At 34.9% G+C, this 14,218-nt stretch overlaps 1 protein-coding gene across 1 annotated transcript; it reads right to left on the reverse strand.

Annotated features, from left to right (window-relative positions):
• Nucleotides 1–1,216: 1,216 nt before the first annotated feature.
• Nucleotides 1,217–12,516, reverse strand: znf148 (zinc finger protein 148). The gene is made up of 7 exons (XM_073846147.1): nt 12,414–12,516; nt 9,797–10,264; nt 9,384–9,509; nt 7,744–7,867; nt 7,575–7,658; nt 6,717–6,835; nt 1,217–6,228 (listed from the first exon to the last, which is right to left on the reverse strand). Exons 2-7 carry the CDS (start codon nt 10,148–10,150, stop codon nt 4,615–4,617), a joined length of 2,421 nt encoding a protein of 806 aa, XP_073702248.1. The 5' UTR covers nt 10,151–10,264; nt 12,414–12,516; the 3' UTR covers nt 1,217–4,614.
• Nucleotides 12,517–14,218: the final 1,702 nt, after the last annotated feature.

Consider the following 14,218-nt stretch of genomic DNA (forward strand, 5'->3'; position numbering starts at 1 on the left):
GACGATATATGATTTCCAAATGAAACTACGTGAATAATTCACTCTTCACTGAAACACTATATTTGTCTATTAATTAGACTAAATAAAATACAGTATATAATGTTAAATTCAGCCTTTGAACTGTAAAAATCCCAGTCATAGAACCTACATTCATAACGTTAAGGAGATCGAAATGAAGGGGAAAATAACGAATATAAACGAATAATAAAAATATTACGGAAAGAGGAGGATCAGTTAATGGACAAGACTGTGGGATAAAATGTTTCCTGTAGGACTATTTTATTTGATGTACTTTATGTAATATTTATTCATGATAAACTTTTTAAAATAGGTCTATAGTCTACATCGCACACAGACAGCACTGGCATACAGCTTCGCCCATTGTTAATATAATAATTTCTTAATTAAAAATAAAATATGAATAAACTCTGATAATCCTGGGTTACTATGGTCACGCAGGTTTGTTTATGTGTTAAACTCGTGGCCTCGAGAAATGCATGTTGTTTCCTCAACATAAGAAGTCGTGGCCAGGAGAAATGGATCTCGTTCCCTCATCATCGCATCTTGTGGCCACGACATAAGGATGTCGTTACCTCGACAAAATGATCTCGTGGCCACGACATAATATGACGTTCCCACGAGTTAATATGACGTTCCCACGAATTAATATCTCGTGGCCACGACATAATATTACGTTCCCACGAATTAATATCTCGTGGCCACGACAAACATAAGTGAACCGAAGGTGTCCCCTGGCGGGCACCGTAATAATGTATTTTTGAGGATTTTTTTTTATAACAGCTATGTCATAATTATTCAACCCCTATTCAATATTGCTGTTTTTAAGTCACTAATTTTATGGTAAAGAACAAAATCGTTTTAAAACACAATTAAGTCTTCAGAAACTTGGAAAAAAAAAAAACAGAATTAGCTCGGGCTGTTAGACATGTGCTGAAGTTGAGTAGCAAATATGGCATATGCAAAAGCTTGTATCTGTAAAGTACTCTAGTCTCTGGGGGGTTGAATAATTTTGCAACTGTAGATATATAGAACAAGAAATTATATTTTCACAAAATGAATGCTATTTTCAGACCATTAACTTGGACATTTTCACTGGTTTTATGAAATTCACACAGTATTGCTTTTATTAAGAAGGCAATAAACCCATTCCTATAATGTGATCATGACACATGAAAAAAAGCACTCAACAACTTGATGTATTTGTAAATTTAATATTACACAACAAGAGGCACGCAATCAAAAACATCCAATCAGAACTTTTCCCCAAGTCTTAGGCAAAGTATTGCATTAAAGTATATTCTATGGAAATAATTCGGCTACAATAAAATGGATACATATAAAAATATAACCAGTGTACAAACACAGTCAGAGGACATGCACTCCCCAATAAAATTAAATGTCTAAAACTATTCAGAAAGCTCTCTTATTAAATAAAACCATTCAGTTTTTCCACTCGAATTAAACTTGAAAGAAAGCAATGATCCACCATCAGTAACAACAGATGAGACTTAAAATACCCAATCAATAAAGAAGGACAACAGCCATGTGTCTAAATGGATATGACCTTTTACCAACAGCAATTGAGTTTACAAAAAAAAAAAAAAAAAAAAAACCATCACACAGTTTACCAAAAGGAAATAAATCAAAAACAAGGCATTAAGGTCTTCCCTCAAATTATCATTTCACGTTCATCAATTTCTGGAGAATCGGTAGCAATTATTGATTAAATATTTAGTTATCACATGATATTGAAATGATAAATAACATCCTAAAAACTCCTCTGACGCTGTATGAGATCCATACAAGGTTTAATCAAATTGTAATTAAAAAGACATTCAGAGGCAATTCTTAGAGGACAGTACATTTGTAGTTTAAAAACAACACAAACATGATTTTGTCACAAAAGTTGTGCTAAGAGTCATCAGGGACTGTAGGAATGAGTAAACCAAAAATGGCAGCAAATGTCATGTTGAACTCTTTCTACGCTCCCAAAAATTTAAAACATAACACCTATTTACAACATGGAAAATAAAGGGACAATAAAGGAATGTTTAGGCACACATAAGAGTCCGCAATCAAAAACAGTAAAATGTCACACAGGACTTGAGCAGAGTGAATTTGTGTGCAAATTGTTTTTAAAACCATTAAACAATTTACATAAGAAGGATTTACAAAGAAATGAGTGTACAATTTGGCATGATACTACGAATATAAATCATAAAACTAAGATTAATCAAGATACAGTTTTGGGGCAAGCAGGTAAATTTCCATAAACAATCTGAGAAAACAGAAACAAAGCTTTGAATTTACATGATTAGTTAATGAGATGTGCAATTAACAAATGCTATGTGTACATATACATATTAGTACTTTACACTTTATTTTTTGTTCTATATTAATCCAATAAGTAACAGCAAGTGAATCTGATACAAAGACATGGTTGCTAATGGATGGGGTGTTTTCGAGACAAGGAAAAATCATAAAAATATGATCTCAGACCATACATTCTTAAATCATCTTTCTTGATTTCACTCAACACTGATATAGATTATATCAGATGTGTACATTATGTAGAGGGAAGGTGTGAATTGAAAAGTGCTTAAAAAACAATAACAAAAACAGCCCACGAGCAAAAGTGCCATTTAATCTGTATGTTGATTAGATCTGGAAACCCAAGAAACCAGACTGTGAACAAATTAAATCATCTTAAGGAAAACAAAGTGATAAAATGCCTTTTTTTTTTTAACAAAGTGCACTACCAGTCAAAAGTTTTTGAACTGTAAGATGTTAATGTTTTTTTAAAGAAGTCTCTTCTGCTCACCAAGCCTGTGTTTATTTGATCTAAAATACAACAAAAGTGGTAATATTGTGATATATTTTACTATTTAAAATAACTGCTTTCTATTTGAATATATTTTAAAATGTAATTTATTCCTGTGTTCAAATCTAAATGTTCAGCATCATTTCTCCAGTCTTCAGTGTCACATGATCCTTCAGAAATCATTCTAATGGGCTGATCTGCTTTTCAAGAAACGTTTAATTATTATCAATATTTAGTTTTTCAGGATTATTTAATTATTGGAAATATTCAAAGATCAGCATTTTATAGAAATTAAATTGATCAAAAGTGATGATAAAGACATACAATGTTATAAAAGATTTCTATTTTAGATAAATGCTGTTCTTCTGAAGGTTCTATTCATCAAAGAAACCTGAACAAATTCTACTCAGCTGTTTACAACACAATAATAATAATTAATGTTTTTTGAGCAGCAAATTAGAATATTAGGACCATGTGACTCGAGTAGTGATGCTAAAAACTCAGCTTTGAAATAACAGGAATAAATTACATTTTAAAATATATTCAAATAGAAAACAGCTATTTTAAATAGTAAAAACATTTCAAAATTTTACTGTTTTCATTGTACACTGAATCAAATAAATACAGGCTTGGTGAGCAGAAGAGACTTTTTTAAAAAACATTAAAAATCTTACTGTTCAAAAACTTTTGACTACTAGTGTATATTGTATTTTGACTATTGTAAGTCTGAACCAACCAATGAGTTAGGCACAATGATGACAAATGAAGAGCTGCATACCTGTTAGTGCCCTAGACAATTGCTAAAACTGCATCCCCAAATGTGGGACATGTGAAAACAAACCCTCTACACATGCCTCGTTCCCCATGTGCACCTAAATCTGATTGGCAAGACAGTCTGATTCCCACAGAAGTAGCTGGGGAATATCTATTTTTTGATCCAATAACCTTAGGAGAAATGTGCAAAAATATTTCATGATTATATAACTTCATTATATAAAATTCTGGGCTAGGTCCATACAAATTCAGTATGACAACACCTGCAGATTGCTCTAAATGAAACGTGTCTTTGAGAGATTCTTTATGGGAGCAGAGAATGCAAATATTATATATAAAACCATTCAATGCACAAAAAGATTAAATACACAAATTAGCTTACAACGACAGGGGTGAGAAAAACGTTACTCGTTTTTTAAACGAAATTGACTTGCAGTACATAAATCACAAAGTGCCTTACTCCAATCTAGGGTTTTCAAAGTAAGGCCCTTTCAGTACCTTTCTAGACAACATGTTACAAAACTAATTAAATACAAAACCGATTGTAATGCTAGGCTAGAGTAGTTTCTATAGACCTATAGTATTAGGTCAGTCGGTTGAGCCTGTTGTTCCAGCAAAAGAACTGAACAAGAGGCCAAATTCAGAATTGATCTTTGTATAGTTTTCTCTTGGGGAAGATACATTGGCCCTGTAATTTAGACTACTACATTATCATTGTTGTAGTAGCTTGAATTCCTAATTTTAGAACGCACAGGCTAAGCCATAATGCGTTCGTCCCAAGCCAAAAAAATGCAATGACACAAAGAGTATCCCATAGTTTCCACTAGAAGGGCTGATAATGAAACCAATGCGTGCATCACTCTGCTCCTTCTGATTCTCACACATGCGTGATTGTTTAAAGATGGAAAATCATAAGTATTTGCACAGAGATCACATTGCCTTCACTGACAGAACTATAAAGTGCCTTTTAAATGCTTCAAATCATTAAAAGCTCTTGCTTAGCCAAAGGTTTGGCTGCTTGTAGCATCTGGAGATGAAGTTAGTTGAGTTCTTGTTTCAGTAACAAGAGAGAACTCTGGGAAGTCCGTTCCGCCGTGACCTCTCAGACTAACTTGTCCACTGGCAATGCTAAACTGTGAAGATATTCCAGATCGTGAGCTCGGGAATTGAGATCGAAAGTTCTGGTCGAAAGTAGCAATCTGAAATGTCTGGCTAATGCTTTGCGCATCTGTCTTTTTGGGAGAGGTCACTTGGTCGAGGAAGTCCTCCGTTGGCGAAACCGAGGAAGGGTTTGTCTCGTCACCTGAAAAGGAGAAGGAGTGTTGGGAATCTACCAAAAGGCTAAAGCTAGGTTTCTCCAGGGTGGATCTCAATGGAGAGTTCATGGTCGGTCTGAACCGGGATGGGGAGGTGAACTGCTTCTCTGTGGAGAACAAAGGCTGGCCTGCAAGACTGGCACTGTCGTTTACAAATGTAAGACTCTGGTTGTTCAGGTAGGTGTCGTTCTGACTGGTCCTTTCCAGTGCTTGCTGAAGAAACTTGGAGTACTCCTGTAGAAGGCTGGCCTTCTCGGCCGGGGGCGCTTGTGAGCTGGTTCCTAAAGCCTCGGTGGGGCTGCTCTCATCAGAAGAGTTGATAGAAATGCTGGATGTGACTTCGGTGTCCGCCACACTGAAGGAAATCTCTGCTTGCCCGTTGGCCTTATTGGAGTAGTGATCGAGAAGCGTCTGCAGGACCTCATCTGGAAGGACATTCTTCTCATTACTAGACTTGATCTCCACGTTCAGCGTCTGAGTCTCAGAGAGGATCGTAGCGGGTACGGTCTCATCGATGACGCTGGCTACAGCCGCCTGAGTGACGGAAGGCTGCGACACAATGCTGCTCACGTTAAGCGCGTAGTCTCGACTAGTGTTAGCCATGGCTGCTTGGAGGTATCGCTTCTTTTTGAGAAACTGCATGGCGTCGTCGTAGTTTGTGCTGCTCCCGGTTGGTTTAGCTTGTCCTCCTTGTAGGGCGTCAACCGACTCCATGTCAGGATTGGTTTCGACATCCAACAGGCCTTTGTTGTCTACGATCTCAAACGTGTATCTCGTTACTTTGCTCTCTTCGAATGAGGATAGGGGTGAAAGACTTTGGGGCTGTTCTAGGGCTTGCTGTTTCAAGCCTCTCCTGCTGGCGATTTTCTTCAGGACTAGTTTTGGAGGACTAATGATTTCATCATTAGATTCTTCTCCTGCGAGATGCCGGTTGCCAGGTGGGGAGTCAGGGAGCTCAACGGAGTAATCTGTCACGACATACTCGTCCTTTACCTTGGTGGCTACAGTGTAAAGAGGAAGACACTCGCCTTTGGTCAGTTGGTCTTCCGTCTTCTCTTCGTTACCAGCTTCAACCTCTTTGTCAATAGTGGAACTTGTGAGCGTGACCCGACTTTTGTCAGAGGTCTTCTGACGTTTCTTTTTGGGAAGTGTGCATTCCTTGGCAGTGAAAGAGAAGCCCAAGCTTTCTGAGGTGCGAAGAGGCCCGTCTTTGGCAGCTGCTTTCTGCACCTTCCTGTCCTTATTCTCATGGCACATTCGTCTGTGCTTTAGTACTCTGTCAGTTCTGGAGAAAAACTGTTGGGAAATATACACATCACAATGACTCTGATGTATAATGCATGCTAACATTTTAATTGCACAGAATTAAATGTGACCCTGAAGCACAAAACCAGAGATTCCGAAAGCTGAATAAATGGGCTTTCCACTGTATGGTTTGTTATGATAGGACAATATTTGGCGAAAAACAACTATTTGAAAATCTGGGATCTGAGGGTACCCAAAAATCTAAATATTGAGAAAATTACCTTTAAAGTTGTCCAAATGAAGTTCTTAGCGGTGCATATTACTAATCAAAAGTTAAGTTTTGATATATTTTCGGCAGGAAATTTATGATCTTTACTTAATATCCTAATATTTTTTGGCATAAAAGAAGAATCAATACTTTTGTTTTGACCCAGACAATGTATTGTTGGCCACAGCTACAAATAGCCTATACCCATGCCACTTATGACTGGTACTGTGGTCCAGGGTCACAAATCTGTTTTGCTTTGGACTGTCCCTACCTGATGGCAATAGTCACACTGGTAAGGCTTTTCCCCGCTGTGTGTCCTCTTATGTCTCTCCATGTGGTATTTCTGAATAAATTTCATTCCACACTCATCACACCGAAAAGGTTTTTCTCCTGAAGGGGAGACATTACAGGCAATTATTAATGATGTAAAGAACAATTTAGGCAATTCAAGTAGACCTACTTTTTCCCTGGAAAAAGACTACATTAATAAACAGATCTTTGACTTCAACGATTTCACTGTACATTCTTAAAGGGATAGTTTACCCCAAAACGTTGTTCTAAACCATTAAGACCTTTGTTCATCTTCAGAACACAAATTAAAATAGTTTTGATGAGAGCTTTCTGACCCTGTCAGACAGCAATGCAACTGACACTTTCGAGGCCCATAAAGGTAGTAAGGAGTCTAAGGACATCGTTAAAAAAAGACCAGGTGACATTAATGGTTCACCCACAATGTAATAAAGCTACAAGAATACTTTTTGTCAGCACCACACGCATGCATCATGGTACTTTTGTGAACGCATGTCGAAGACTGATATGGAAAAGAAGAAATTGTGTAATAAAGTCATTATTTTTGTTTTCTTTGTGCATAAAAAGTATTCTTGTACCTTCATAACATTACGGCTGAACCACTGATGTCACATCATTAACTATATCCTCACTACCTTTCTTGGCCTTAAACATGTCAGTCACATTGATGTCTACGTAGGGCCAGAAAGCTCTCGGATTTCATCAGAAATATCTTAATTTGTGTTCCGAAGGTTTTACAGGTTTGGAACATGAGGGTGAGTAATTACTGACAAAATTTTCATTTTTGTGCAAACTATCCCTTTAATCACTTTTTGCTTACCTGTGTGGATCTTCTCATGTCTCTGAAGCAGGTACTTCTGAATAAAGCGCATGTCACACTGACTGCACTGGAAAGGCTTTTCACCTGTGAAAAAAGTATATGTTTGTTTACTATTTTGTTCTTTTTTATGTCAATAATTCCCACAGGACAAACACATTACACCACTTACCTGTGTGAATGAAGACGTGTCTTTGCAAATGGTAGTTTGTCCGAAAAGCAGCATTGCAGTGCTCACAGACATGAGATTTTGGGTTCTGGTGCCCAAGGGAGCCATCTTCATTAATAGTGAGAATCTAACAATATAGAGAAAATATAGTTCTAAACTACCTGACTTTCATGTCATCATTCTGAAGTACTATAATACTGTATGTCCTGGCTTTTTTTAAACACAATAAAAGGTGGATGTGCATCAGAGTCTTTAGTATATTATTACGTGGTATTGTACAAACATAAGTAACTGTGTTACTTATGTTTGTACAAAATTGTACACATAAATAAGTCAACATTCTTTTAAGGTTTTTAATGTTTTTTTAAAGAAGTCTCTTTTACTTACCAAGCTTGCATTTATTTGATCTAAAATAGAGCAAAACCAGTCATTTTTTCTTTTTAAAATAACTGTTTTCTATTTGAATATACACTACCGTTCAAAAGTTTGGGTTCAAAAGTTTTTTTTTTTTTAAGAAATTAATACTTTTATTCACCAAGGATGTATTAAGTTAATAAAAGTTTATTAAAAGTTAATAATAAATAATTTACATTGTTATAAAATATTTATATTTTGAATAAACACTGTAACAGCTGATAAAAATTCAGCTTTTCATCACAGGAATAAATTCTATTTTAAAGTATGTTAAAATAAAAAACGTTATTTTATATTGTAAAAACATTTTGCAATATTACTGTTTTTTTCTGTATTTTTAATCAAATAAATGCAGCCGTGATGAGCATAAGAGACTTCTTTAAAGACTATTACAAGTCTTACTGACCCCAAACTTTTGAACGGTAGTGCATTTAAAAATGTAATTTATTCCTGTGATCAAAGCTACATTTTTAGCATCATTACTCCAGTCCTCAGGGTCACATGATCCTTCAGAAATCATTCTAATCAGAATTCTTTGATAAATATGCTGATCCAAAGATGTAACATTTGTAACATTATAAATTATACCATTCAAAAGCTCAATTTAAAGTCAATTTATTTATTTTTTTTGGGGGGGGGTAGTAATTTTATTTAGCAAGGATGCTTTAAATAGATCAAAAGTGATGATAAAAGACATTTATAATGTTACAAAAGTTTCTATTCCAGATAGATACTGTGCTTCTGAACTTTTTATTCATCAAAGAAACCTGAAAAATTCCTACTCTGCTGTTTTCAACATCATAATAATAAATGCTTTTGAGCAGCAAATCAGAAAATTAGAATGATTTCTGAAGGATCATGTGACTGTGGCAATGATGCTAAAAATTCAACTTTAAAATCACAGGAATAAATTACATTTTAAAATACATTCAAACAGAAAACAGTTACTTTAAAAAAAAATCTAAATTTGACTGTTTTTGCTGTATTTTGGATCAAATAAATGCAGGCTTGGTGAGCAGAAGAAACTTCTTTAAAAAACAACAAAAAAACTTTTGACTGGTAATGTATAAAAAAAGCAAGTAGACAAAATAAGCACTTTCAGGATACGTTCAAACATCAAATTTTAAATTACCACACTGTTTGCAATGTAAAGTATCTCTCACATAGAGAACTGGTATTTCAAAGCACACTGGTAATTTAGCAGTGGCATCTGATGAACAATATTAAACCTTTGCAGGCGAGCGCTGCTTTCTCTTCTTCTTTTTGTGACAGTCAGATGGGTCCCTCCCCTGTTTCTTCTCCTTTTTATTCAGAATCAATGAGTCTGGCACTTTCATCTCCTGCTTTATATTTACCTAACCAAACAACAACAACAAAAATCATTAATTAAGTCCATTTACTGAATTTCTGTTACGGCACACTTTTTTAATATTAACAATAATAATATATATTTTTTGCTACAATAACACAGCCAAAATACGGTTTAATTCTGATTAATTAGATTTGCCCAAATTTGCATACTTGCTTTAGACAATATTTACACACTGACAAGGCTGTTGGGACTTGCACAAATACAGTAAATAATACTGTTAAACCGCAGCAGTAATTAGCTCTTAATCAGCTCAAACTGCTGTACACTTACTGGGATATTGAGCGTATAGTGTAATTTATGGGAGATTCGCTGTGAGAAAGCGGCTTCATCCTGTCCGTCATTTTTCACCGTCTCCTCATGAACCATCAGGTCATCCTGGGATATCAGGTCATGCGAGGTCAGGCCTCCACCTGCCAGGTCTTCGTCATCATCTTCATCCTCATCATCATCATCCTCTGCCAAAAGGGGATGATTAGCCAAGCTCGGTTCCCCAAGTGTCAAATTCAAACTGCCTCTCCTTCCTCTTCCATCCACCCTTGAGGGTCCCAAACCTCTGGAGGAGTGGTGAAGCCCCACAGGGCTACATTTCATAAGCATCCCCTCCAGCTTGTCATCAATGTTCATCGCTGAACGCTGAGCAGTTGAGCTGAAGATACAGAAAGAGACAGGACCAACATAAGAATTCCTATCAGCAGTCAACACAGTTGCGTTCACAGCACTTCCTCTCCGTTGACCTGGCTGAGAGAAACAACAAGCTTGAGTTTAAAGAAAACAAACTTCACTTACATAAACCTGATGATCTATGTTCTCCAGCATGATTTGAAAACAATGCAGAGCATCTTGTGCATCTTTTGAAAATACTAAAACATTACTTTAATGTTTAAATGAAAAAGAAGATATTTTCAATGTAGTCTCAGACTTTAGGACCCCAGCACGATCATATAAAAGTCATTTTCATCAGCTGCTATGCTGAGGAGAAATGGCAGTGAACTCAATCTGACTTGACATGTCTTGAACAGTTATTGTCAGAATTACCACTGGAGCATAAACTAATTTAATAATGAAGGATTCGTGCCTTTTTAATGTCGTATTCATGCTTCTCCATCTCATTATGAACAAGTTAACTCAAAATGAATTATAATACATAAAATCTTACTAGTTTAATAAGGCTTAAAATACAAAAAGCTGCTGTAGAGCTGCTTTATTTCTGTGAAGCTGCTCTGAAACAATGTATATTGTATAAAAAACTATACACACTACCAGTCAAAAATTTTTGAACAGTATTGATTTTGTTTTTAAAGACGTCTCTTTTGCTCACCAAGCCTGCATTTATTTGATCCAAAGTACAGCAAAAACTGGAAAAAAAAAAAAATTCTGCTTTTTTTTTAAATAACTGTTTTCTATTTCAATATATTTTAAAATGTAATTTATTCCTGTGATTTCAAAGCTGAATTTTTAGCATCATTACTCCAGTCACGTGGTCCTTCAGAAATCATTCTAATATTCTGATTTTCTGCTCCAAAAAACATTTTTTATTATTATTATGTTGAAAACAGCAGAGTAGAATTTTTTCAGGTTACTTTGATGAATAGAAAGTGCAGAAGAACAGCATTTATCTGAAATAGAAATCTTTGATAAATGTCTTTATCATCACTTTTGATTAATTTAGAGTGTCCTTGGTAAATAAAAGTATTAGTTCAATAATTTCCCTAAAAAATATATAATTATACTGACTCCAAGGTTTTGAACAGCATGGTGTATAATGTTACAAAAGCTTTTTATTTTAGATAAATGCTGATCTTTGGATCTCTCTATTGATCAAAAAATTTAACTCAACTGTTTCAAATATTGATAATAATAAATGTTTCTTGACCAGCAAATCAGAATATTAGAATGAATTCTGAAGGATCATGTGACACTGAAGACACTGAAAATGTAGCTTTGATCACAGGAATAAATTACAATTTAAAATATATTCAAATACAAAGCAGTTATTTAAATAATAAAACATTTTGCTGTATTTTGGATCAAATAAATGCAGGCTTGGTGAACAGAAGAAACTTCTTTAAAAAACATTTTTAAAGTTTTAAAATTAACAATATTGAAAGAAGTCGTGTTTAACTCTGTTGGTACTTTTCTAATCATTGATATTGATCCAATAAATATGAATATTTACAAACATACCTGTTTATGATTAATTATTAACCCAGGATGACCTTTACATAATTATTCTCTTATTCGGCTGACGTATATGAGCTGGTTGGCATCCTGCAGCTTTGGCATAACAGATGTAACTAGATGAGACTGTCAAATCAATCTTATTTTATAGCATTTTCACAATACATATTGGTTCAAAGCATCTCTATAGCTAATTCTCCCTTAATGCACAAAGTCAATCTTGACTGTAGCTTCAGAGCTTTAATAATAGATTAGAGGAGAAGAAAAAAAATGAATATCCACACGCATAGACTTTGTAAAAGGCAAGTTATATATGACATGTCAATCATCAACCTAAACTAAATACGACCTACATAAAATACAACGGCCTGCGATAAGAACTCTATGTGTACAGACTTAATAATGCTGATGTGCATAAACTAAAAAAATAAACTGAAAGTACATGAGTGTTTACAGTGACACTCGAGCACAACACTGACTGCCTGTTGCCACTGTCAGAGATACAGCTGCGTATTTAATTTGACGTGAGCTTAATAAAACTACTATATTTTACTAATGACTTTAATGTATCTTTATATATGAATGTAGTTCAAAATCGGCCTGATCTCCATCTCTATGCTGCCGTTTCATTACGCACACACAGGCCGGACTTCAAACATTTCCACGGCTGGTTGTAACGAAGACCCTCTCCGATGAAGAGTATACGTACCGCATGTGTTGTCAGTGCAGCGCTGGCGGCGGGTTCGAGCCGCTCATCATGTGTTTGTCAAACTTTACTGCGATGCTGCAGCTAGCATGAGAGGCTAGCGAGCGACATTCCATCTGCAGCTGCGCAGCGGTGCATTGTGGGATCGCAGCGGACCCGCTCTAATGACACTCGGTGACAGGACGTGTTTGCTTGCTGTTTGAAATACATTTAAGCAATATAATAATTGTAACTAATAATAGAGAATTATGTGGGATGTTTTATAAATAGATTTTTTTATTAGAAGATTTCACTCACCCTAAGCCAGTAGTCTTTAGTCTACTCAAGACTCATTACAGAATCACGAATATATGACATTTTTGTTTTTAAATACAAAGACTAAAAAAGGCCGTGAAATATGAGCTGTGCAGAATAAATAAACAATCCTTCATTATACAGTTGAAGTCAAAAGTTTACATACACCTTGCAGAATCTGTTAATTATTTTACTAAAATAAGAGGGATCATACAAAATGCATGTTATTTTTTTATTTAGTACTGACCTGACCACAAGAGAAAATAGTTCAATTTAAAATGACCGCATTCAAAATTTTACATCCCCTTGATTCTAAATACTGTGTTTTTATTTTAGTGATAGTTGTTCATGAGTCCCTTGTTTGTCCTGAATAGTTAAAGTGCGTGCTGTTCTTCAGAAAAATCCTTTAGGTGCCACACATTCTGTTTTGTTTTTTTAGCATTTTTGTGTATTTGAACCCTTTCCAACAATGACTATAATTTTGAGATCACTCTTTAAACACTGAGGACAACTGAGGGACTCATATGCAACTATTACTGAAGGTTCAAGCACTCACTGATGCTTTAGAAAGAAAAACAATGCATTAAGAGTCAGGGTGAACAGAATGAAGATGTGCACAATTTTTCTTATTTTGCCTAAATATTATATTTGTTTCCCATTTAATACTGCCCTTCAGAAGCTACAGAAAAAGACAAAATAAGTTACATTTACCCTGGTTTCCAAATTCCAAAAATTTTATAATACATCATCTTTTCCTTCTGAAGCATCAGTGAGCATTTGAACCTTTTGTAATAGTTGCATACGAGTCCCTTAGTTGTCCTCAAGGATGCAAAACAGTATCTTAAAAATTTGTGTCATTGTTGGAAAGGGTTAAAATACACAAAAATGCTGAAAAAGCAAATAATTTGTGGGACCTGAAAGATTTTTCTGAAGAACAGCAGGCAGTTTAACTGTTCAGGATAAACAAGGGACTCATGAACAACTATCACTAAACAAAAACAAAAAACAAAAAAATAGCTGTGCATCATTCAGGTAAAAACAGTTTCAATAATTTATGTATGTAAAGTGTATGTAAACTTATGAACGGGGTCATTTTTATATATTCAGCTATTATTTTCTCTTATGGACTCTTTTATGTGTAAAGATCTTATATGCAGGTCGGTACTAAATAAAAATAACATGCATTTTATATGATCCCTCTCATTTTGGTAAAATAATTTACATTTTGCAGATTCTGCAAGGTATAAGTAAACTTTTGACTTCAGCTGTATTTGTAACATTGCATAACTTTTTAATATAATAACAGAAAAATGTAATTTGTTGTATGTGAACAAAAATAGACCGTGCAAGGTTAACAAAAAGTCCCTAAAACAAACTTCCAAGAGGGCCACAGGACAACCTAAAAATACTTAATATACAAATTAACATTAAATACTAATTTAAATGCTAAATACACAGAACTATTCCTCTGAATAACTATTTTTATTATTATTTAAAAAAAACAGAACATTAAA

The sequence above is a fragment of the Garra rufa genome, chromosome 8, assembly GCF_049309525.1.
Source record: "Garra rufa chromosome 8, GarRuf1.0, whole genome shotgun sequence".
NCBI lineage: Eukaryota > Metazoa > Chordata > Actinopteri > Cypriniformes > Cyprinidae > Garra > Garra rufa.

Bases quoted from the DNA above. Each gene is read 5' to 3' on its own strand.
- znf148 (XM_073846147.1), bottom strand. From the start codon at position 10,150: ATGAACATTGATGACAAGCTGGAGGGGATGCTTATGAAATGTAGCCCT. The intron at 7,868-9,383 runs GTTTAATATTGT...CTATATTGTTAG, and splicing joins AGCAGCGCTCGCCTGCAAAG to ATTCTCACTATTAATGAAGA. The intron at 6,229-6,716 runs GTAGGGACAGTC...ATTTCCCAACAG, and splicing joins AGTGTGACTATTGCCATCAG to TTTTTCTCCAGAACTGACAG.